Genomic DNA, 27,435 nt, shown 5'->3' with positions numbered 1-27,435 from the left:
AAAGTAATTATTATCATTACAGTTACTTATATAGCACCATCAATTTACGCAGCGCTTTACATAGACATTGTACATTCACATCAGTCCCTACCCTCTAGGAGCTTACAATCTAAGGTCCCTAACTCACATTCATACATACTAGGGACAATTTAGACAGGATTCAATTAACCTACCAGCATGTCTTTGGAGTGTGGGGGGAAACTGGAGTACCCGGAGGAAACCCACGCAGGCACAGGGAGAACATGCAAACTCCAAGCAGGTAGTGTTGTGGTTTGGATTCGAACCAGCGACCCTTCTTACTGCTAGGTGAAAGTGCTATCCACTACACCACTGTGCTGCCCATTACATGTTATGAGGTAGTATCAAAACGTTTCAGGACTAGTTTTTTAACACACCAACAGATGGCAGCACAAGTCACAGGGAGCACCAACCATCATAAGTCAGTGTGCCAAAAGACATCATCCTGTGTACATCGGGAGCTGTGCATCTGGTGCTATTCTGACCACGTGCATTACCACGTCTGCTATTTCATCATGGACAGCAAGTTAGAACAAAGAGCAAACTAACAATAACAAGTTGGGGAATCATACTGGTTCTACTAATGATGGTTAATTTTTAGGATTCCTGGAGACAGAGGTAGCAGAGAAACTGGCTCAGTTAAAGCTCAATAAAGTAATGGGCACTGATGATATTCATCCCAGAGTTCTAATGCCACGTACACACGATCGGAAATTCGGCCAGCAAAAGACTGATGAGAGCTTTTTGACAGAAAATGTGACTGTGTATACTCCATCAGAATTTTGCTGGCCGAATTTCCGCCAGCAAAAGTTGGAGAACATGGTCTCAATTTTTCCGAGGGAAAAAGTTATGATCGGAAATTCCGATCGTCTACAGCAATTCCGACGTGCAAAATTCCTACGCATGCTCGGAAGCATTGAACTTCATTTTCTCGGCTCGTCATAGCGTTGTACTTTCTTGATGGTTGAATGTTCAGCAAACTTTTGTGTGACCATATGTATGCAAGTCAGGATTCAGCGGAATTCCATAGGAAAACCATCATAGCTTTATCTGACGAGAATTCCGATCGGGTGTACGCGGCATAGGAGAACTTTGAGATATAGTTGTTGGATCATTAATGGATATTTTTATTTTTAATCAATCTTCTAACAGGAGAAGACAGCTAATATTGCACCTATCCTCAAGAAGGGCAGAAAGGTAGACGCTGGCAATTACAGGCCAGCGAGTTTAACATGAATTGTAGTCAAGTTAATGGAATCACTCCTGAAAAGAAGGATCATTGATCACCTAAAAATACACAGCTTGCTGGACCCAAAGCAGCATGGCTTTACTTAGGGCAGCTCATGTCAGACTAATCGGATTGCATTTTTTGACTATATTACCAATGTTTTGGACCAGGGTGGTGCTGTGGACATAGCATATCTTCATTTCAGGAAGGTATTTGATACAGTTCCACATAATCATATAATACAAAGTTTGTACAAGCTGGGACTTATCCCTTGGGTGGTTCAGTGGATATGTCTTCTAGATTGTAAGCTCTAACGAGCAGGGCCCTCTGATCCCTCCTGTATCGATTTGTATTGTAAGTGTACTGTCTGCCCTCATATTATAAAGCGCTGCGCAAACTGTTGGCGCTATAGAAATCCTGAATAATAATAATATGTAGTTGGCTGAAGGATAGATCCCAGAGTATGGTTCTAAAAGGGGTTCACTAAGAACAGAGACCAGTCACTAGCGGGGTACCACAAGTCTCTGTACTGGGTCCTGTTCTATTTAGTCTCTATGTAAGTGATTTTTGCTAATGACACAAAGGTGTGTAATGGGGTTGATATCCCTCGAGGTGTCTGTAACATGGAACAGGATTTGGCATTGCTGGAAGATTGGTCAAAGCAGTGGAGACTGCAGTTCAAAAAATCTAAATGTAAAATAATGCAACTAGGGAAAAATAATCCGCTGAGAGAGCATAACATTGGGGGTACAGTGTTAGCCGGCACTACAGAGGAAAAAGATTTGGGGGTACTTTCAGATGATTGCAAAATAAGCATACAGTGTGACCAGGCAGTGGGAAAAGTGAATAGAATTCTAGGAGGCATCACTAGAGGGATCACCAGCAGGAGGAAGGAGGTCCTGATTCCTCTATATAGATCTTTAGTTAGACCTCATTTCGAATACGGTGTTCAGTTCTGAAAACCTCACTTACAGAAAGATATATTGAACGAGTCCAGGGACAGGAAACAAAAATGGTGAAAGGTTTAGAGAGATAAAACATATTGAGAGTGACTTCAGAAACTTAAATAGGAGAGTCAGCTGAAAAAAATAAAAGTCAGCAGCTACAAACACTTTAGCTACTGACTTAATAAGCACACTTACCTGTCTAGGGTGCTGGTGATGTCAGCCGTCCGAGGGCCGATCCATCCATCGGATTGGGTCCCAGCGCCACCATTAGAACTAAGGGAAACAGGCAGTGGAGCCTTGCGGCTTCACTGCCCATTTCCTACTGTGCATGTGCAAGAGTCGCACAACACTTTTTTAAATGGCTGGCTGTGTTCTGAGACACACACAGTTCCCAGAACACAGCGCTCCCCATTCCTCAGAAGACAGCGCGAAGAATGAAGATCACTGTGGTGTAGGAAGTGGCAGATTAGGACGATCTGCCTAGCAACAGCCATTTCTGGTAAGTAAAAAATGTTTTGTTTTTTTCCTGAAAGGGTAGTTGATGCTTAGAATAAACTAACTGCAGAGGTAGTGAGACAGTCAACAGTAAATGGCTGCAAACATGCTTGGGATAAACATAGATCTATACTCGGACAACACAGTTTAAAAAAAATACACAAAAAAAACCCCAGAAAAACAAAAACAAGAAAATGGGCAGACTCGGACTACTCTACTACTGTCTTGTTCTGCCCTCAGTTTTCTATATAAACATACAATTCTGCATTTAACTGGGCAAATCTGCCACAAAGACATTTGACATGATTTGGCAAGTTTACGGCGATACTGCAATGAGTCATTCGAGGTGATTTGAGTTTGCGGTGTCCCCGGCTGCTGACCCGGGAGCAGAAGGAACATCGTGTCAAAGCCTACCAAGAACTCAAGCAACTCATTAAAGCATCGCTAGAAACTTGCCGAATCATGTCAAATGTCTCTGTGGCAGATTTGCCCAGTTTCATGCAGAATTTCATGTTTTCTGTCCGTTTTCTAACTTGCTGTCTATGAGGAAATAGCAGACGTGGTAACACACGTGGTCAGAATAGCACCAGTTGCACAGCTCCCGATGTACACAGGACACATATGAAGGTCGGTGCTCCCTGTGACTGTGCGGGCAGCCTTGTGCTGCCCTCTGTTGGCGTGTTACAAAACTAGTCCTGAAACTTTTTGATACCATCTCGTATCTGCTCTGTGGAATGGTATTGCAGAAAGTGTGCCTGTGCTTTCTCTTCCCAGCTCCTTTGTTGGGCACTCTAGGCTCCTCCTCTTCTCTGTGCACCCTGATATGAAGCCACTTGCTATGGGGGCACTCATGCAGGCTTGCACACAGGATTTGATTCACAGCCTTATAAGTCAATGGCTCCCACTGCCTCAGCAAAGCCTGTGAGAGCAGTGAGAGGGGAGAGACCAGATGCAACTGGGCACAGTGCTGGATTAATACAGAACACAGGTAACCATTTGGGGCGGGCACACAGCAAATGATAAAATGTTTTTATATTAAATGCAGGGAATGCAATAAGATAAAAAAAATAAAAAATCTGCATCCACCTCAGAGCCTGTAGATTCCACATCTGCATGGACACAGTTGTATATCATGATCTGACATACATACATGTGTGAGTGCACTGATGAAAAAGCAGACACTGTGCCTCTGCATCCATGCGCCCATTCCTGCATGCATATCAAATTTTCACATACAACTATGTCTGTGTAGCCCCTGTGTCTGCAGATACTTCTATAGGCTGCCTGTGTGAAGCTCCGAGGTGGATGCAGAGGACAGGGGCTCACCAAACAGGGCGAGTCTCAGCCCTTCTAAATGAGCCCTTAACTGATCTATCAGTTTTGGGTGGGATTACACTGGCCACAGACATGTAGGAAGGTGGGGCACAGGCCAGCCTGAATTTGTAGGAGGAGCCTCGCCTTTTAAAAGGCATGCCCCTGGTCCTCCTTTCCTGTCAGCATTTCTTCTCACGATAAGGGGGCGTGGCATTCTTGTTAGGGGCGGTCCTTTCAGGTATCGGGGGTGGAGGTGTGGATCAGGTGTTTCCTGTTTGTGTTGGAGGCTCATTCGCATCCTTTCCAGCGTGACCGCCAACATTTCCGGTCCATCGAGGAATGTGTGGCCGCTGAAGGGTTGCCTCTTCTCCCTGTTTTTCTGGAGGGCAGGCTCAGGTATCGCTTCAGGGGGACCGCCCGCTCACTCACTTCAGACTAAATATCTCTCATGTCTGTAGGGGAGGGGGGCCCGCTCATTTGGGGGGGGGGGTGTCACCTTTCCCACAAAAGGAACTTGGAGGGAGGGGGGGTGTGTGTGTATCATGGTGTCAAGAAAATACTGCTCTATCTCTAGTGACAAGTGACAAGCTGCGGCTCAAAATGTTATACAACACCAACAAAATATTAAACAAAAAAGGAGCTGTGCTAACCAGTGACAGTGCTCAAACTCAATAAAGTGCAAATAGTGATATTAAAGTGCCAAATAAATAAATAAAAAGTGAATAAATATATATGGTGTTGGAATTGATTAAATTAAATATAAGCACCTAATTGAAAAAACAGCACCCGATAATAAAACTATAAAGGTGTATAACTGGGAGTGCATACCATAAGCTCAATGAACGAATAAAGTAAATAATAATCGCATATAAATAATACAAAAAATTGTAATAATTTAATAATAGTTAACAATGTCCTATTGATGACGAAACGCGTAGGGAGGAGCGACATTCTGGCATCACAGCTATATGCTTAGTCCTGGAAGCTATGGGATGTGAGCGACGCGGCCGGCTCACATCATTTTTATGCTGATTCCATTCACGGTTTCGTAAGTGTATATTTGTCTGTATATGAATAAATCTGAAAAGGGTTTTACGCTATGTGAGCTTGTTTTATCTTTTGGGAATCCTGTCGTAATTTTGCTAATATGAATTAACCCTGGGAGCTGGGAAACCTTTTGAATACCAACCTGATTTTAAGTGTGGCTTTCCAATTGTGGATGACCCTGTCAAGCTGATGAGTTTATTTTGGCGTCATCACCATCCCTGGCTGTGGTTAAAGCCATACACGCAGTGTGGCCCCCTATAATAAGGGACCACCTAGTTTACACATGGTGGAGGTGGTTCACAAATTTTTCTTCTGTGGAAATTTGGGTGTCACCCTGGCGTTAAGAAATCACGGGACTTTATATGGACTATTATTAAATGATTACAATTTTTTGTATTACTTATATGCAGGTATTTATTTTATTCGTCATTGATTTACATTCATTGATCTTATGGTTTGCACTTCCAGTTATACACCTTATAGTTTTATTATCGGGTGCTGTTTTTTCAATTAGGTGCTTATATTTAATCTAATCAACTCCATCACCATATATATTTATTTATTCACTTTTTATTTATTTATTTGGCACTTTAATATCACTATTTGCACTTTTGTACTTTATCGAGTATTTGAGTGCTGTCACTGGTTAGCGCAGCTCCTTTTTTGTCTAATAGTGTGTGTATCATGCCATGCTCATACGGGTTGGGGAGGGGATGCAGACACCACGCTGCCTCATATTTTTGTGTCTGGTTAGGGAGGAATATTAAATATGTCACAGAAGGTTATGGGATTACAGGTACCACATCATCATTTCAGACTCATCCCGGTATTGCAGGGGCTTAGGGTTACTGCCACTCGCAGCAGTCACTCAATGACACTTTTTATTTAGAATAAAGACTTATACCATGAGTAAATGCCAAAGATTGTATTACGTCACACAGCATTGTTTCAGACATGCTGTGCATTTCGTCATTTCACGCCCACTGGCTACTTAAAGAGGAGGGCCAGCTTTAAAAAAAACTTTTTAAAAGTCAGCAGCTGCAAACACTGTAGCTGCTGACTTTTAATAAGCAGACTTACCTGTCCAGGGCGCCCGCTATGTCGGCCGCTCGAGGCCGACCCATTCCTCGGCTCTCGGGTCCCCGTGCCACCACTTCAATTAAGGGAAACAGGCAGTGGAGCCTTGCGGCTTCACTGCCCGTTTCCTACTGTGCATGCGTGAGTCACGCAACGCTTTGTGAATGGGGCGCGCTGTGTTCTGGGACACACATTTCCCAGAACACAGAGCGACCCATTACCCAGAAGACGCCGCACGGAGGAGAGAAGAAATAAGATCACCGCGGAGGAGGAAGAGGCAGATTAGGACGATATGTCTAGCAACAGGCATTTCTGGTAAGTTTTAAAAAAAAAAAAAAATTTTTTTTTGCTAATTTTTTTATGTACTTTTGTTTTTCAGGGTGGCCCTCCACTCCCAACACGTGTAAACTAAATGTAGAAAAAATAACTAAAAATGTGTGTTTTTTTGAGAGCTGTACCATGTTTTCTTAGAAGGTGGGGGTAACTGTCAGTTTTGCATGTGTATTTACTTATGGAACAGATATATGATTCGCCCCCCTCCCCCCTTTTTCTTTCAGATGTTTCCTGGGTGTTGCTGAGGCATGGCGGGTTGTGGCATTTCAGGTGTTTTTTTTTTTAATGGTTTGCTTGGTGATGTCATTTTCCCGGTTGTGTGTAATATTATGGAGTTTGTGATACCCCACAAAAAAGAAGAAGAAGGGGAAGGGGGTTGCGGGGAGTGTGTCACATGAGACTTGGTTGGTTCTGTTAGACTTCATGTTTATCATCCTCTAGGCTTTTTCTTTCATTGCCAGGTGGGAGCCTCTTGTTTTCTTGTCTTTTTGATTCTTGTAGTGCTCATTTCTGCGTGACATTCAGTGCCCGGGGGGTTCATATTTTTCTCTCGGTTCTCAGGTTTTTTTTTTCACAGATAGGTTTATTATTATTCACCATACTTGTTTTTGGTCACAGTCATGGGTAGGCTAAGGTTTCTCCCATCAGGTATCACAGTGTGACACCATCGCTAGCTTACATGTCATGTTTCATGGGTAACATGGGGGTGATCAGTTTTGATGGTCTCTTGTGATGACAGGGCCTCTCATCCATCACTCGCACATCATTCGCTCATTTCTTTCAGGTTTTGCTTTTCGCCACTCACCACCTTTTGTTTCTACTGTCGGCCAGTGCACTTTTATCCGCATCACTGGGGGAGGGGGTGTCAGGAGTACCTACCAGATTGCACCTAGGCACCCCACGGTCAGCTGGGTAAGGTACACACGGTACATGGTGTCTGGACCACCTCCACCGGGAGTCTATTTTCTCTTAGTTATGTTGCGTTTCATTTCTTAAAACCTGTGTTGTTCATATTCTAGCATTTGTTTTAGAAGGATAGCTTTGGTATGTTCATGTTCCGTTCGTTACGTTGTTTCATTTCTACATATCCGGCAGGTTTCACTGCGTGTTGGTCAGGAACCAGGGGTTTTCACATCTTATTTCAAGCTCCAACGTGTTTCAGGTAGGTGTTATACTGTTTTCCATGAGCTACTTTTCATCACTACATGGCTATATTAGGGTTAAAGGCATTTCACCGTCACTTGGGTTACCAATTACGTTTATATATATGAACGGCTTGAGATGAACGTTTTTAATTGACTTTTGCGGTGGCAAGTTTTGCACGTTCCTTCCACATACGTTTTACATTTCACTACTCTGATATCTTACCTCACCTGTTTTTAGGTTTGAGGCCTGAGTGTATATTTATAATTACCTGCTACGCCTCAGGTGACTCTTTTCATTTCACTTACTGACACATTTTCAGTCTGTTTTACACGAATGTCACTGGCAACCAACTTGTACCACATTATATAATATATATTAGAGCTGCAACTAACGATTAGTTTGTCTGTCGACGAATCTATCGATTATTTTTTCAATTAGTCATCAACTAGATGATTTTTTTTTTTTTTTATTAATCCAGTGGGTTTTTTTTGATTAGCTAATTAATCCTTTGGATAACTTTACAAAAAATAATAAGTACATAAAAAAAGGGTAAAATAAAAGAATATAACTAGTACATACATATATATTCTTTTATCTTAACTTTGCAAAAAATAAGTACATAAAAAAAGGTAAGATAAAACAATCTAAGTACATATATATAATATATGTATGTACTAGTTATATTCTTTTATCTTACCTTTTTAATGTACTTATTCTTTGCAAGTTAAGATAAAAGAAATATATATATATATATATATATATTTATTTTTTTTTTTTTTATCTTCGCTTTTTATTTTCTGTTCAAAAGTTCATGAATGTTTATAATTTATTTTTTACAATGCTTTCTTTTTTAAGGGGGAGGGTGTGTGGGGACAGTGTCAGTGTGTTTTTTTATTATTATTTACATTTTTTTTTTTGTTATTTATTGCAATTTTTTATCAGCCCTGTTGGGGGGGCTATGATCCCTATGAGGTTTCCTGTGCCACATGTCAGTCTTCAACACATACCACCTACTGGTGCCCGATCATGGGACCCCTGCTGTTCCAGGTACCTCCAAGGTGCCATCAAGTCTGTTACCAACCCCAGCTCATTTGATTGCCTTTGACAAACTTGGCTGCCCAATTCAGTTTCTAGGCAGGTCACAGATTCCGGCCCACTCCACCCTATGTGAATGAGTAAGGGGAACGTCGTACTCCTACCCATTCACCTGGGGAAAAAGTGTTAAAAAAAAAACCACACTACACAGGTATTAAAAGTAATTTATTAATCTGCTCCGGGGTCGTCGGGGTTCTTCTTCCGACTTCTCTCGGTGTCCGGCCTCTTCTCCCGGGCTCCTCCACTGTCTTCTTGGAGCTCTTTTACTAGCGGAGGAGCCCGGTCTCCTCTGTCCTTCCTTCTTCTTTCGATGTTGACACGGCGCTGTCTTCTGCTGTACTGGCTTGTGCGACGTGCGCGGTGACTTTTATAGGTATGGGGCGGGGTCACCATGTGACATCACCCGGTGACCACGCCCCATACCTATATAAGTCGCCGCGCACGTCGCACAAGCCAGTACAGAGGAAGACAGCGCCGTGTCAACATCGGAAGAAGAAAAGGTGAGAGAAGAGAGAAGAAGGACAGAGGACAGAGGAGACCGGGCTCCTCCGCTAGTAAAAGAGCTCCAAGAAGACAGCGGAGGAGCCCGGGAGAAGACGCCGGAGAGCGGGAGAAGAGGCCAGACACCGGGAGAAGTCGGAAGAAGACCCCCGACGCTCCCGGAGCAGATTAATAAATTACTTTTAAAACCTGTGTAGTGTTTTTTTTTTTTTACACTTTTTCCCCAGGTGAATAGGTAGGGGTACGATGTACCCCTTACTCATTCACATAGGGTGGGGGGGTGCAGGGGGCTCCCAGATTCCGATAAGTCCCCCGCCTGCAGACCCCGACAATCAACGGCCAGGATTGTCGAGAAAAGGCCCTTGTCCTCATCAACATGGGGACAAGGTGTTTTGGGGTGGCGGGGGCCCGCAGGGCGCCCCCCTTCCCCAAAGCAATAATCCCCCCATGTTGAGGGCACACGGCCTGGTACTGTCCGGTGGGGTTCCCCTTAAAATCCATACAAGACCCAAGGGCCTGGTATGCTCACGGAGGGGGAATCCACGCCATTTTTTTAAAAAATAACTTGGCGTGGAGTTCCACTTTGAGAGCTCATTCTCTGATTGGCCTGGCCTGGGGCGACCTAAAGTCATGTTGTAAGTCGCCCCAAGTCGTGTCCAAGTTGCCTCCAAAAGTCGCGTTGGCCCTGTGTGAACCGACTCTAAAGAGATACAATGTTTGCACTTCTGAATGAACTCAACTCTGTGTGTAGGAATTCTCAGTTTAACCATTTAAAGATTAAATCTTTTCTGACACTTGTTGCTTACAAGTAAGAATCCAGTATTTTCTGCTAGAAAATCACTCAGAAGCCCCAAAAATTATATATTTTTTTTAGTAGAGACCCTAGGGAATAAAGTAGCAGTTGTTACAATATTTTCTGTCACACAGCATTTGCGTAGAGGTCTTTCAAACGCATTTTTTTAAAAAAAAAGACACTAATGATTAAAAAAATAAAAATGAAAACAGTAAAGTAAGTTAGCCCAATTTTTTCATCCAAAAGTTTTGATTACCTGTTTTTGTGTATTTAATATATAGTTTTTTTAAATTTTATATCTAAATTATACATACAAGTGAATGGATTGGAGGTTTGTTTTGTTTAATAAATGTTTAAATGTAAGAAATTTGCTGTATCACTGATTACTTAAGGCTGCTTTCACACTGTAGCGGGCAGGTGTTGACGGTAAAAACGCTGCTAGATTTAGCGGCGCTTTACCATCATTTTAGCGGCATTATTCGGCTGCTAGCGGGGCACTTATAACCCAGGAAGAGGTTAAAGTGAAGCGCCGCTGCCAAATCGCATTGCCTGCGCTTCGGCAGTGGTACCCATTCACTTCAATGGGCAGAAGTGGTGGAGGAGCGGTATACACCGCTCCAAACGTGCTGCTTGCAGGACTTTTTTTAACATCCTGCCAGCGCATCGCCTCCGTGTGAAAGCACTTGGACTTTGACACAGACTGCAGGGGAGCCGTTTTGCAGGCACTTTACAGGCGCTATTTTTAGCCCAAAAGCTCCTGAAAAACACCCCAGTGGGAAAGGTGTCTGTTAGATTTTATGAAATTAAAAAAAAAATTAAAAAAAATCGGCCTAACATACCGGCCCAAAAAAATTGGCATCATATATCGGCCATCGCCGCCGTGATTTCTAAATATCGGCATCGGCCAGTGAAAAACCCATATCAGTTGACCTCTAACCCCGATATCTTCTATATCTGTCATCCCTCATCCTCAGTCTGATCTTATGATGTCAGAAGTCATGGAGTCGGAGTAATGCTCATCTCCTGGCCACTTACCTCTGTACAGTGACAGGATCCTCCACACAGCACTGGCCACTTACATCTGTACAGTGACAGGATCCTTCACACAGCACAGCTCCAACTGCTGGGGAACTACAAATCCCATCACTGCCCCACACTCAATGAGGGAAGAAAGTCACCAGGGAGATGGCAATGCCTGCTGGGACTTGTAGTTCTACTGCAGCTAGAGATCTGCTGTTGCCCTATCACTGATATAAAGGAAATGTCTGCTGTCACTGGGATTCCCTGTATTTTTTGAATATGTTCAGGTGTTTTTAACTAGCCTTGCAGGAAATGTCATTCTTGAATGTGTGCGCTGTAATATGTTTTGTACTGAGATTCCTGTCTGCTGGGATCTGTTTATGTAATAACTGTCCTGTGCAGCTGACGGGTTTTACTAGAACAGGACCTGTTATCCCGGATCACATCCATCACTATTCATAGGGAGATCTCTATTGTATCATACAGTTTCTCAAGTGCTAAAGTAAGGAGGTATGCTGCCATATTATCTGTATCCTATACCAATCAAACAGGCACAGGGGATGTGTGTTGCTCTGTGTACATGCAGTCACCATTTAAAATGAAATTCCGCTTAAACCATCTAAACCCATACACAAAATGAAATGTAGTAACTACATGTGTAGACATATGTACATCCATTATTGATGAATCTGTCCTTATACAGAATTGTCACTCCCCCCTAAAAACACACACTGACAATATGGCTGCTGTGATCCCACCATTTTATAGTGAGGGGGCCAGATTATCCATTCCTTCAGATTATTTGTTTCAGTTGATCATTATGGGATGTTCCTCATTTCTGGCAGTAAGTCTTAGGCCGCGTACACACGGGCGGACTGTCCGGCCAACTTAGTCCGCTGAAACCTGTTTCAGCGGACAATCCGCTCGTGTGTGGGCTTCAGCGGACTTTTTCAGCGGACAGTCTGGCGGACTAAGTCTTTCAGAATTTCCGTAAGATTGTCCGTCGAAACTTGGTTTCAGCGGACAGTCCGCTCGTGAGTAGGCAAGTTGGACGGACTAAGTATGGCGCATGCTCAGAAAGGATTTACACGGCCGAAGGTTGCATTGCAGTGTATTGGACGTCGAATTTCTAGTCCCGTCGTACGTACACGTCATCGCGCAAGTTTTCGGCGGACTGTTCGTTCATCGTGTGTGGTCAAGTCCGTTCATTCAAAAGTACGACAGACTGTCTGTCAGACTGTCTGACGAACTTAGTTGGGCGGACAATCCGCCCGTGTGTACGCGGCCTTAGGCTCCATTACACACTGGGCTTAAAAAAAGCCAGGTCCCTTGGCAGAAAAAAACATCCATATAGATCATTTTTTGTACAAAGCTTAGATGAGTTTCAGAGTTTTGCATTTTTTTTCTGCCAGAAAGCTCCAATCAGAAACGCAAACCAGTAGGATTGAGCTTAATCACTTCAGCCCCGGAAGGATTTACCCCCTTCCCGACCAGAGCGTTTTTTGCGATTCGGCACTGCGTCGCTTTAACAAAATTGACGTCCTTTTTTCCTCACAAATAGAGCTTTCTTTTGGTGGTATTTGATCACCTCTGCGGTTTTTATTTTTTGCGCTATAAACAAAAAAAGCGACAATTTTGAAAAAAATGCATTATTTTTTACTTTATGCTATAATAAATATCCCCCAAAAAAGTATAAAATTTTTTTTGGTTCCCTCTGTTTAGGCCTATACGTATTCTTCTACATATTTTTGGTAAAAAAAAAAAAAAAACACAAAAAGCGATTGATTGGTTTGCGGAAAAGTTATAGTGTTTAAAACATAGGGGATAGTTTTATGGCATTTTTATTAATATTTTTTTTTTTTTTACTAGTAATGGCGGTGATCAGCGATTTTTATTATGGCAGACACATCAGACAATTTTGACACATTTTTGGGACCATTGGCATTAATACATCAATCAATGCTATAAAATTACATTGATTACTGTAGAAATGCCACTGGCAGTAAAGGGGTTAACCACTAGGGGGCGGGGAGGGGTTAAGTGTTCCTAGGGCCGCATTTCTGTCTGGGGGATGGGCTGTGTGTGACATCACACTGATCGCTGCTCCCGATGACAAGGAGCAGACAATCAGTGTGCTGTCACTAGTCAGAACAGGGAGATGTTGTTTACGTCGGTTCTGTTCTTGAGCTCCGTGACATGATTGCAGGTATCCTCGCAGTGATTGAGTCCGCGGGACCCACGGGCACATTCACGGAGCTCGCGGCAGGCCCGTGTGGGCACGGCAGGAAATTCAAAGCAACATATGGGTATGTTACTTTGCCCAGCCGTGCCATTCTGACGACTTATTTATACAGGTGCCATTTGGGAACCGGTTAACCACCTCCCGTCCGCACTATAGCCGAAAGATGGCTACAGCGTGGACCTAATTTGCCAGGAGGGCGTCCATAGACATCCTTCTGTGCTTGCGTGGCCTGCGCGCCCCCGTGATCCCGACCCCTTACCATGTGATCAGCTGTCAACCAATGACAGCTGATCATGTGATGTAAACAGAGCTGGTAATCTGCTATTTTTTCTCCTCATGCTGGTACTGTGGCACTAGTGTGAGGAGAGAAAAAATAAAAAGCCGATTGGTGGCTGTGAGAGGGACAGCAGTTTCGATCTGGAGAGCCTCTGCAGAGGCTTCTGTGCCACCTACCAGTGCCCACAGTACCACCCATCAGTGCCCACAATGTCACTTACCAGTGCCCACCAGCGCCACCTATCAGTGCCCACAGTGTCACCAATCAATGCCTCATCACCAGTGCTGCCTATCAATACCACCTACCAGTGCCCATCAGTTACACCCATCAGTAACGCCTTATCTGTGCCCATCAGTGCACCCTCATCAGCGAATATCAATGAAGGAGATAAATTACCAGTTTTCAAAATTTTATAACAAACTATGAAACTTTTTTTTTTTTTTTCAAAAATCTGTCTTTTTTTGTTTGTTTAGCAAAAAAAAAAAACCCCAAGTGGTGATTAAATACCACTAAAAAAAAGCTCCATTTGTGTGGAAAAAAAAAGATAAAAATGTAATTTGGGTAGACTGTAGCATGACCGCGCAATTGCCATTCAAAGTGTGACAGCGCTGAAAGCTAAAAATTGGTGTGGGCAGGAGGGGGTTTAAGTGCCCAGTAAGCAAGTGGTTAAAATACACCTGTAATGGTCCCAATGTGGAGGAAACATCGGGTGACACTGAGCTGCTTCTACAGGTAAAACTCCCATAGAAACAGCATTTTTTGAAGCCCATGTGCCCGGAGCCTTAAAGGTTTTTGGGCAAAAATTTGCAATTTTTGAACCAATTATAACCCTGAAAATTGCTGTGAATTAATGATAAACCTGAATCTCATCTCCACCAATAACCGCAATCTTCACACGGCACATGTGATGACATCACAACACTCCATGTGGGATCATTGCTGTGTATAATACATTGAGGGACATTAGTGAGTGCCGTACAGACATCATACTGACTATAATGGAATGGTGACCTTCCAGCACTCAACTCATTTCACCTTCTATATATACTGTGCAGAGGGACTTTGTTTTGCACATAAAAATATTAAATAGAACTTTGGTTTATATTTATCATCAAATCCATCAGAGTGTAAAAATTCTCTCACCTCCAGTCTGGTTGAATCGACTCATCGCTGTCTGTACATTGTGCTTGAAAACAGGCTCACCGCCCCGCTTGATTTGTGTCTCCCTCTCCCAGTAATCAGATCCCAGTTTCTTCATCCACTCAGTCCTGGGAAGGAACTGACGGGTGTCACTGTTATAATTTACTATCTCCTGATCATCAACATATCCGACTATAGAGAACACAGGGAGTCCGGATCCCGGAGAGGAGACTGCAGTGAGATAATACCGCAGAGAGTGACTGTCTGATAGAGAGAAAGATACACAGATGGTTATATATCACACAGCATATAATATATCCTGAGAAATAAGGTGACCCCCCACCATACACCCCCCTCCCCCCCACCATACACTATGCATACACCCCCCTCCCCCCACCACACACTATACATACACCCCCCTCCACCCATCATACACCCCCCCATCATACACTATACATACACCCCCCTCCCCCCACCACACACTATACATACACCCCCCCAACCTTACACCCCCCTCCCCCCACCATACACTATACATACATCCCCCGTCCCCCCACCACACACTATACATACACCCTCCCCCCACCACACACTATACATACACCCCCCCCAACCTTACACCCCCTCCCCCCCACCACACACTATACATACACCTCCCCCCAATCTTACACCCCCTCCCCACCACATACTATACCTATACACTATACATACACCCCCCCCACCATACACCCCCCCTCCCCCCACCATACACTATACATACACCCCCCCACCATACACCCCCCTCCCCCCACCACACACTATACACTATACATACACCTCCCCCCAATCTTACACCCCCCTCCCCCACCACATACTATACACTATACATACACCCCCCCACCATACACCCCCCTCCCCCCACCACACACTATACACTATACATACACCCCCCCCCCCACCATACACCTATACATACACCCCCACCATACACTATACATACACCCCCCATCCCCCCACCATACACTATACATACACCCCCCCACCATACACTATACATACACCCCCATCCCCCCACCATACACTATACATACACCCCCCACCATACACTATACATACACCTCATCCCCCCACCATACACTATACATACACCCCCCTCCCCCCACCATACACTATACATACACCCCCATCCCCCCACCATACACTATACATACACCCCCATCATACACTATACATACATCCCCCCACCATACACTATACATACTTCCCCCAATCCCACCACCATACACTATACATACTTCCCCCATCCCCCCACCATACACTATACATACACCCCCCTCCCCCCACCATACATACATCCCCCATCCCCCCACCATACACTATACATACACCCCCCCACCATATCATATACATATACCCCCCTCCACCCACCATGCACTATACATACACCCCCACCATACACTATACATACATCCCCCCACCATACACTATACATACATCCCCCCACCGCACACTATACTACACCCCCCTCCCACCACCATACACTATACATACACCCCCCTCCACCCATCATACACCCCCCCATCATACACGTATACATACACCCCCCTCCCCCCACCAACACTATAAGAAACACAACTCCCACCATACACTATGCATACAACCCCCTCCACCACACACTATACATACACCCCCCTCCAACCATCATACACCCCCCCATCATACACTATACATACACCCCCCTCCCCCCACCACACACTATACATACACCCCCCCTACCTTACACCCCCCTCCCCCACCATACACTATACATACATCACCCGTCCCCCACCACACACTATACATACACCTCCCCCCACCATACACTATACATACACCTCCCCCCAACCTTACACCCCCTCCCCCCACCACAACTATACATACACCTCCCCCCAATCTTACACCCCCCTCCCCCACCACATACTATACACTATACATACACCCCCCCACCATTCTCACCCCTCCCCCCCACCATACACTGACATACTACCCCCCACCAACACCCCCCCCCCCCACCACACACTATACTCTAGACATACACCTCCCCCAATCTACACCCCCCTCCCCCACCACATACTATACACTATACATACACCCCCCCCACCATACACCCCCCTCCCCCCACCACACACTTTACACTATACATACACCCCCCCCCACCATACACTATACATACACCCCCCACCATACACTATACATACACCCCCCATCCCCCCACCATACACTATACATACACCCCCCATCATACACTATACATACTCCCCCACCCCCCCACCATACACTATACATACACCCCCACCATACACTATACATACACCCCCCACCATACACTATACATACACCCCCCATCCCCCCACCATACACTATACATACACCCCCCATCCCCCCACCATACACTATACATACACCCCCATCCCCCCACCATACACTATACATACACCCCCCATCCCCCCACCATACACTATACATACACCCCCCATCCCCCCACCATACACTATACATACACCCCCATCATACACTATACATACACCCCCTCCCCACCATACATACATCCCCCATCCCCCACCATACACTATACATACACCCCCCACCATATCATATACATATACCCCCCTCCACCCACCATGCACTATACATACACCCCCCCACCATACACCCCCCCCCACCATACACTATACATACATCCCCCCACCATACACTATACATACATCCCCCCCCACCACACACTATACATACACCCCCCTCCCCCCACCATACACTATACATACACCCCCCCACCATACACTATGCATACACCCCCCCTCCCCCCACCACACACTATACATACACCCCCCCATCATACACTATACATACACCCCCCCATCCCCCCCACCATACACTATACATACACCCCCCCACCATACACTATACATACACCCCCCTCCACCCCCCCCACCACACAATATACATACACCCCCCCATCATACACTATACATACACCCCCCATCCTCCCACCATACATTATACATACACCCACCCCACCATACACTATACATACACCCCCTCCACCCCCCCATCATACACTATACATACACCCCCCTCCACCCATCATACACTATACATACACCCCCCCATCCCCCCACCATACACTATACATACACCCCCCCACCATACACTATACATACACCCCCCTCCACCCCCCCCCCCATCTACACTATACATACACCCCCCTCCACCCATCATACACTATACATACACCCCCCACCATACACTATACATACACCCCCCCTCCCCCCACCACACACTATACATACACCCCCCCACCATACACTATACATACACCCCTCTCCCCCACCATACATACACCCCCCACCACACACTATACATACAACCCCCCTATACATACACACCCTCCCCCACCATACACTTTACATTCACCCCCCTCCCCCACCATACACTATACATACACCCCCCCTCCCCCACCATACACTATACATACACCCCCCCTCCCCCACCATACACTATACATACCACCCCCTCTCCCCCACCATACACTATACATACTACCCCCCTCTCCCCCACCATACACTATACATACTACCCCCCTCTCCCCCACCATTACCCTATACATACTACCCCCTCTCCCCCACCATACACTATACATACTACCCCCTCTCCCCACCATACACTATACATACTACCCCCCTCTCCCCCACCATACACTATACATACACCCCCCCTCCCCCCACCATATACTATACATACACCATCCATATATACAGTTCTCACTGGGTGACACTGTCCACTGCCCTACTGACACCATCATCTGCTCTGTCCACTTTTAAGGTAGGCTATTTTCACTGACATTTCTTTTATTAATCAAATCATATTTTATGGGTACACTAATGCTTTTGTTTTATTTAACCATGCCCTTTTAAGTCCCCCCCCACCCCCACTCACTGTTAATGCAATTTGGCCACAGCCCCTGTTCACCGTAGCACACCTTATTACTACTCTTTTTGGGTAACCCAAGGTATTTTACAATCCTATATCGTGTACTACGGAAAATTGCTGTGTGCCACGAAAATGTTCGGGTTTGGCTTGAAGAAAAGGTGGCAACCCTACCCCGATGTCCTCTTCGCAGCTCAGCCTGGCCGTTGATTGGCTAGAGTGGATGGATTGAAAGCAGCGCAGCCATTGGCTCGCACTGCTGTCAATCACATCCAATGACAAGGTGCGCCAGGGCCAAGTGATACAGTGAGCAGCTATAGGCGCCGGCCGTATTAAGGGAGCGCTCCCGCAAGAACTAACCACCATGTGAGAGAGTTTGCATGAAGGTGGTTAGTTCTTGTGGGGAGGAGCTGAGACAGCCGCAGAGGGACCCCAGAACAGCACGTTCGGGGTCACTCTGTGCAAAACGAGCTGCACAGTGGAGGCAAGTATAACATGTTTGTTATTTAAAAAAAAAAATTGTCTTTACAACCCCTTTAACCACTTCAGACCGGACCAATTTGCTGGTCAAAGACCAGACCACTTTTTGCGATTCGGCACTGCGTCGTCTTAACTGACAAATGCGCGGTCGTGCGACGTGGCTCCCAAACAAAATTGACGTCCTTTTTTTCCCACAAATAGAGCTTTCTTTTGGTGGTATTTGATCACCCCTGCGGTTTTTATTTTTTGCGCTATAAACAAAAATAGAGCGACAATTTTGAAAAAAAACGCATTATTTTTTACTTTTTGTTATAATAAATATCCCCCAAAAATATATAAAAAAACATTTTTTTCCCTCAGTTTAGGCCGATACGTATTCTTCTACATATTTTTGGTAAAAAAAAAAAAGAAAAAAAAAAAAAAAATCGCAATAAGCGATTATTGATTGGTTTGCGCAAAAGTTAGAGCGTTTACAAAATAGGGATAGTTTTATAGCATTTTTATTAATAATTTTTTATTATTTTTTTTTTTTACTAGTAATGGCGACGATCAGCGATTTTTATTGTGACTGCGACATTGTGGGGGACACATCGGACATTTTTGGGACCATTGTCATTTATACAGTAATCACTGCTATATAAATGCACTGATTCCTGTGTAAATGACACTGGCAGTGAAGGGGTTAACCAGTGGGTGGCAGTGTAGGGGTTAAGTGTTCCTAGGGTGTGTTACTAACTGTGGGGGGGTTGGGCTTTTTCATTTAGTGAACACTGATCTCTGCTCCAATCACATGAAGCAGAAATCAGCGTCACTAGTTGCTAGGCAGAATGGAGAAATGTTGTTTACAACGGCACTTCTCCATTCGGCCGCTCCGTGAGACGATCACGGGGATGCCCGCGGTGATCGAGTCCGCGGGTCCCGCGACCGGACTCACGGGGGTCCCGACCAGCACGGGAGCGCGCCGCCGGCGGCGCGCTCCCGATGGCAGGGCGGCAAATTTAAAGGGACGTACATGTACGCCCATTTGCCTGCCCGTGCCATTCTGTCGACGTACATCGTCGTGCGCTGGTCGGCAAGTGGTTAACCACTTAAGGACCGCCGTATTGCCAATATACGTCGTCAGAATGGCACAGGCAGGCACAAGCACGTAGATGTACGTGCCTGCCTTCCAGCGGGTGGGGGGTCCGATTTAACCCCCTGATTGCCCCTAGAGTTAACCCTTTCACCCCCTTTTGCCAGTGTCACTAAGCGATCATTTTTCTGATCGCTGCATCAGTGTCGCTACTGTCGCTAGGTAGCTAGTTATTTTTTTAGGTTCACCGCCAGGTTTTTATAGCGCTAGGTACCCCAATATACTACCCAATAATGGTTTTAACCCCTGATTGCCTCTAGTTAACCCTTTCACCCCCTTTTGCCAGTGTCACTAAGCGATCATTTTTCTGATCGCTGCATTAGTGTCGCTAGGTAGCTAGTTTTTTTTTTAGGTTCACCGCCAGGTTTTTATAGCGCTAGGTACCCCCTATATACTACCCAATAATGGGTTTAACCCCCCCGATTGCCCCTAGTTAACCCTTTCACCAGCGATCACAGTATAAGTGTCACTGGTGACGCTGGTTAGCCAGTTAGTTATTTAGGTTCCCCGTCAGGTTTTTATATAGTGCCAGGGACCCCCATATACTACCTAATAAAAATTTGAACCCCCTGATTGCCCCTAGTTAACCCTTTCACCAGTGATCACCGTATAAGTGTTACGGGTGACTCTGGTTAGTTTGCTTTTTATCGCATCAGGGCACCCACCATTTATTACCCAATAAAGGTTTGACCCCCTGATCACCCGGCGGGCGATATCAATTAGGTTTTAGGGTCAGGGTCTGCATCACCCCAGGCAGCGATAGGTTAGTGCCAGTACCGCTAACACCCACACGTAAAGCATAAACCTCCCATAGTGGTATAGAATCTGAACAGATCAATATCTGATCTGATCAGATCTATACTAGCGTCCCCAGCAGTTTAGGGTTCCAAAAAAAAAGCATTGTTAGCGGGATCAGCCCAGATACCTGCTGGCACCTGCGTTTTGCCCCCCCCCGCCCAGCCCACCCAAGTGCAGTATCGATCGATCACTGTCACTTACAAAACACTAAACACATAACTGCAGCGATCGCAGAGTCAGGCCTGATCCCTGCGATCGCGAACAGTTTTTTTGGTAGCATTTTATATTTAAATCCGGAAGGCAGTGCTTGGTTTTCGGGGTCCCGTACGTGGCTAGGCTCCCAAAAAGTCCCCCACATGTGGTATCCCCGTACTCGGGAGAAGCAGCAGAATTTATTTTGGGGTGTAATTTGACTTATGCCCATAGCATGTGTGAGCAATATATCATTTAGTGACAACTTTGTGCAAAAAAAAAAAAGTTTGTAATATTCCCGCAACTTGTGGCAAAATATAAAATATTCCATGGACTCAACATGCCTCTCAGTAAATAGCTTGGGGTGTCTACTTTCCAAAATGGGGTCATTTGGGGGGGTTTTGTGCTATTTTGGCATTTTATGGCCTTCGAAACTGTGATAGGTAGTGAGGCGTGAAATCAAAAATTTGCACCCTTAGAAATCCTGAAGGTGGTGATTAGTTTTCGGGGTGCCGTACGCAGCTAGACTCCCAAAAAGTCCCACACATGTGGTATCCCCATACTCGGGAGAAGTAGCGGAATATATTTTGGGGTGCAATTCCACATATAACCATGGCATGTGTGAGCAATATATCATTTAGTGAAAACTTTTTGTAAATTTTTTTTTTTTTTGTCATTATTCAATCCCTTAGGACAAAGAAAATAAATATTCAATGGGCTCAACATACCCATCAGCAATTTCCTTGGGGTGTCTACTTTCCAAAATGGGGTCTTTTGGGGGGGTTGTACTGCCCTGCCATTTTAGCACCTCAAGAAATGAGATCGGCAGTCATAAATTAAAAGCTGTGTAAATTCCAGAAAATGTACTCTAGTTTGTAGACGCTATAACTTTTGCGCAAACCAAAAAATATATGCTTATTGACATTTTTTTTACTAAAGACATGTGGCTGAATAAATTTTGCCCTCAATGTATGACTAAAATTTAGTTTATTCGATTTTTCTTATAACAAAAAGAAGAAAATATCTTTTTTTTTTTCAAAATTTTCGCTCTTTTTCCATTTATATTGCAAAAAATAAAAATCAAAGAGGCAATCAAATACCATCAAAAGAAAGATCTATTTGTGGGAAGAAAAGGACGCAAATTTCGTTTGGGTGCAATATTGCATGACCGCACAATTACCAGTTAAAGCAGCGCAGTGCGAAATTGTAAAAAGACCTCTGGTCCTTAAGGTGTTTATTCTTCCGGGGCTGAAGTGGTTAAAGAAGAAGTAAAGGCAACAATTTTTTTTTTTTTTTAAAAAGCACACCCCGTAAGGCCAAGGCATAATGAGCTAGTATGCATAGACAGCAGTGGCTGTCTTTGGGTAAATATCTCCTACCGTGTAGGTTTAGAAGATATTTCTTGGACCTACATGTAAGCCTTAATCTAGGCTTACCTGTAGGTCAAAGTTGGTTGTTAGGGTTTATAACCACTTTAAGGCCTAATGGACACCTAGAGCTGCACAATTTATTGTTAAAAGATCGCAATCTTGATTCGACCCCTCCCCCCACACAATCTTAATTCAGCATTCCTATGATTCAGCAAATTATATTTTCAAGGACAGGAGAGAAGCATATGATAAATTTGGTGCAGTGATTTACATAAATGAAAAAAAGCCCTTGTGTTAGATAAATAAATAAAGTCCTATGTGTAACCATCTGCTGTGAACTGACGATCCTTTCTTAATGCAAAAGCCCCCTGTGACAGTGCGATGTGTCAAAACAAAGAAAGGGAATAATATCCAGCATTCAATTATAAACACTTGTGCCCAAAGTGTTGCACAGAGCTCCTTATCTGTGATATCCCTCCACCATTCTATACACTCACCAGATAGTAAGACATTACAAGCCTTGAGCCATCGCCATAGAACCTGGTGAGGACATATCCTGAACTGCAGTGGGTTAAGAGGACTTTGCGAGGAACCGGCAATAGATGGCTGCCACTCCTACCACGAGGTCGTGGTGGCAATGATGTCAGTGTGTAGGTCTCTTCTGATGCATTTCATGAGCATGCACGATCAGGGATCAGCCTAATAGACCATCTATTGTCATTTCCTCATGAAGTCCTCCTAACCCCCTACAGTTCTGGATATGATGTCACCAGGTTCTATGGCGATGACTTAAGGCTTGTAATGTCTTACTATCTGGTGAGTGTATAGAATGGTGCAGGGATATCACAGATAAGGAGCTCTGTGCAACACTTTGGGCACAAGTGTTTATAATTGAATGCTGCATATTATTCCCTTTCTTTGTTTTGACACATCGAACTGTCACAGGGGGCTTTTGCATTAAGAAATGATCATCAGTTCATGACAGTCGGTCACACAAAGGACTTTATTCATCCAACACAAGGACTTTTTTTTTTTCATTCATGTAAAGGGCGGCACCAAATGTGTTTATCATCTGGTCTATAGGAGGTGTATATTCACCTTTGTGTGTCCTCCCAGATACATTATTATCTTTTCAGCCATCTTGTTTAATTGAAGAAAAGAGTATTATGTCTTATTTTATTGTCATCTTGATAGATAATATAATGTTCAGGGGTTGTAAATCTTCAAAATAAAAAAGTTCTTCAGAATCGTGAGAGAATTGTGTTCTTTATTGTAAGCAAAATAATTGTGATTCTCATTTTATCCAGAACCGTGCAGCTCTATGGACAATCAATGTAATCATTGACACACATCTAAATATACAGTATATGTTTACAGTTTATGTCAAGCAAATAAGGGTTAGAACCCCTGTCAGGGTTTTCTTACTATTCAGGGCTCAGTTAGAGGGATTATCTAATCTTCCAGTCCCCCTGACAATGTGGTGAGGGGAACCTGCCAGACATTCTAATCCTCACCCCCTCTATCCAAAGCTGGAAACAAGGGTTTGGGTTGAATATTCTTTAACTATTTGAGGACCAGCGGCCGCAGTTATACTCGTAGCTGTACGTCGGGCGATTATGGCGATTTTATTTACCAAAAATATGTAGAAGAATACATATCAGCCTAAACTGAGGAAGACCTTTTTTTTTTTAATTTATTTTTTTGGACATTATAGCAAAAAGTAAAATTTTTTTTTTTTTTTCAAAATTGTTGTTTTTTTGTTTACAGCACAAAAAATAAAAACTGCAGAGGTGATCAAATACCACCAAAAGACTCTATTTGTGGGGGGGGGGGGGAAGATATCAATTTTGTTTGGGTACAACATCGCATGACCGTGAAATTGTCAGTCAAATCAAACCAGTGCCGTATCGCAAAAAATGTCTCCCCTTACCAAAAGGTAACTAAAGGCAAAACATTTTAGTTTTGGATAGGTTGGGGAGGGATTAGAACTCCTGTCAGGTTTTTATTGCTGTCTGTGTCCCAATCACGGAGATTCACCCTCTCAAATTGCCCTGTTTATTGTTTTCACCAAAAGTTAAAGAAAATCCCAAATTTTAGGTTGTCACCAGAACAGGAATAGAGGGGAAATCTTCCAAGGGGGACACAAGTTCTGCTGACAAACCGGGATTCCCTCACTTTGCAGGGATTTCCTCTTTCTGTTTTGGCTATAGGGAATGAAGTGAAGGGACATCTCTCAAATAGGACACAAGTGACAATGAGAAAAATAAAACTGAGAAGGGTTATACAGTGGAACATATAAAAAAGAAAAAATAACACAATAAGGGAGCCCCCAAAGCTGCATAACCCATAAGTATACAACAAAAACACAGGAAATTTCCCCAGGGGTTTTTTAGCAGCAAAGAGTTGGTGTAAAAAATAATTTGACAAACAATAGTAATTCCAAATGAACAATAGTACATCATCCATATAGGTAATGCGACAATTACAAACATGGAACATCACTCATAGTAAAAAACTCTATGTACAGGCATGGTTTGCCAATTGTATTCGTAACATATGTATCACCATGAAAAACCCCGATGCATTTCGACCCTTGCGATTTCCGGTCTCTTCAGGGGGATTTATATTCTAGGGAAATGTCAAAATATCTAATTAAAGACTTTGGACAATATAAAAATATATATAGGTATAGTATTTCAAATTAAGCAAAAATATGTCTCCATGCATATAGAGATATAGTTACCAATGGGTGTATGAGGACATGAGGACGTGTCGCATGAACCGGCATTGCAGGATTATAACCATCCAGTGATCCCATCGCTGCCACATGTTCCCCCCGTGCCCTCTGGGTGGGTGCATAGTCCACTGAGCTTACAGGGGGCCACGTTTTAGGACCCAGAGAGGAGGATGAGGGGGGGGGTAAAACACCTGCAGATGGACATGCAAAAAACTTTTTGTAAGTCATAATTAAATAATATTAGAGGGAGTATATAGAAGTGCTTGGCAGTTATAGGCTTATTACTTGGTAATTAATGAATTCATATTGTAAAAGAATTAAGCTAATTATATATAGCATGGCGTAGTTTCTTCATTAGTTATATTAATTATCAAAGGGATTGGCTGACAGTAAAAGAAGGTGGGTGAGGGATAGGGTGTGGAGATGTGATGGGTGAAGTGAAAATGCATGATGTGAAGTACACCGATGACGGGGCAAGAGGGATGTGAAAGTGAAAACAAAACCAAACTACTGAAAAAAAGAACTGAAACAACAAAATTGGAAGTGTCAAAAAAGTAATGAAAAAATATATAAAAATATATAATGGTGCATGCGTGTGTATGTGTGAAAGAAAGAAAAAGAAGGAGAAAAGAAAAAAAGGTGGACAAGTTGAATAAGAGGGTGAAAGTGAAATGGATCAAGGTGCCAAACATGAGTGATATGACACTGAATGCTGTCTGCATAAAGTGAGGGAGTAGGATTCTAGTTATATTACTGAAAAGTAATATTGTGTAGGTAAAGTAGTAATGTTAGTAAATGAATGGGTGTCGCATAAGTACAAGGATTACCCAGTCAAAATCATTCCAAAAGCTACACTTACCAAGCACTCCATCAGTCTTGTATTGGTGTATGACAGCACTACCAGGGAACACCTCAGGATCTCCTGGGAGCTGTGGAATTTTAAAGTATCTGCATGATTTGTCCATTGTCTGCAGGTGTAGGACCCCACAGGTCTACAACACCAAAAGGGCGTCGTCCGCATGGTCCCCTCGGCGTTCCGGAAGGCGTAAGCTCTGGCCTAAGCCATCGCCTCCGGCGCAAAAGCGCGACGTCACCGACAGTCTGGTGGCGATCACAGAATGCCGCCGGCACGGAGAAAGCCCCCCACAGTGGCCCAAAAAGGACTCAACTGTAAAGGAAACAGACATTGGGGAGAATCGCAGATGACATCTGCGTCTCCCCACCGTGCCGGGAAGCGGGGCGGAAAAGGGGCACCCCCCCCAGTGACACGGGGCTGAATAGAGCGGTTTGCACCAAGGGGATGGAGAGAAAGTAGAACACTGCAATGCATGCCAAGTAGTACAAATAAAATGATTTACAAAGGACCATAGGAGCCAAGGGAATATACAATGCCATCAATTACATAAAAAAGATGGAGGGGGGGAGAAGAAGGTAACTTTTTGCACCCCAAGAGGAAGGAATATACTCCTATGCTCAAAACAGTGATTCCACTTGTCTGAGCTCAAATGCAGGTGCCTTTCATTATAGGCTATTACGCTTTGTATGCGTCCCTTTGTCACCTCAAGGGTGGCTAAAGGAAAAATACCTGCATTTTGATTTCTCCAAAAATTGGCAGTATGTCTTGGCTCGTATTGGGGCTCACACGTGTTAAAGGGGGAAAGAAGCGGGTGTTTAGCCTAATATTATTTAATTATGACTTACAAAAAGTTTTTTGCATGTCCATCTGCAGGTGTTTTACCCCCCATCCTCCTCTCTGGGTCCTAAAACGTGGCCCCCTGTAAGCTCAGTGGACTATGCACCCACCCAGAGGGCACGGGGGGAACATGTGGCAGCGATGGGATCACTGGATGGTTATAATCCTGCAATGCCGGTTCATGCGACACATCCTCATGTCCTCATGTACCCATTGGTAACTATATCTCTATATGCATGGAGACATATTTTTGCTTAATTTGAAAAACTATACCTATATATATTTTTATATTGTCCAAAGTCTTTAATTAGATATTTTGACATTTTCCTAGAATATAAATCCCCCTGAAGAGACCGGAAATCGCAAGGGTCGAAATGCATTGGGTTTTTCATGGTGATACATATGTTACGAATAC

The 27,435-nt window shown here is 44.1% G+C and overlaps 1 protein-coding gene across 1 annotated transcript in view; it reads right to left on the bottom strand.

Moving 5' to 3' along the window:
- LOC143984086 (class I histocompatibility antigen, F10 alpha chain-like) overlaps window positions 1-27,435 on the bottom strand; it is a 123,197-nt gene that overhangs the window by 59,954 nt on the left and 35,808 nt on the right. The window contains exon 2 of the mRNA XM_077484407.1: window positions 14,677-14,937. Within this exon, the coding sequence (XP_077340533.1) occupies window positions 14,677-14,937 (261 nt within the window). The remainder of the gene's footprint in view (window positions 1-14,676; window positions 14,938-27,435) is intronic.

Source organism: Lithobates pipiens, unplaced genomic scaffold (assembly GCF_037356315.1).
Source record: "Lithobates pipiens isolate NorthernLeopardFrog02 unplaced genomic scaffold, aLitPip1_a1.2 Scaffold_1, whole genome shotgun sequence".
In the NCBI taxonomy this organism is placed as follows: domain Eukaryota; kingdom Metazoa; phylum Chordata; class Amphibia; order Anura; family Ranidae; genus Lithobates; species Lithobates pipiens.
Note: the sequence above shows the minus strand (reverse complement) of the source record. Positions and strands in the feature narration are given on the sequence as shown.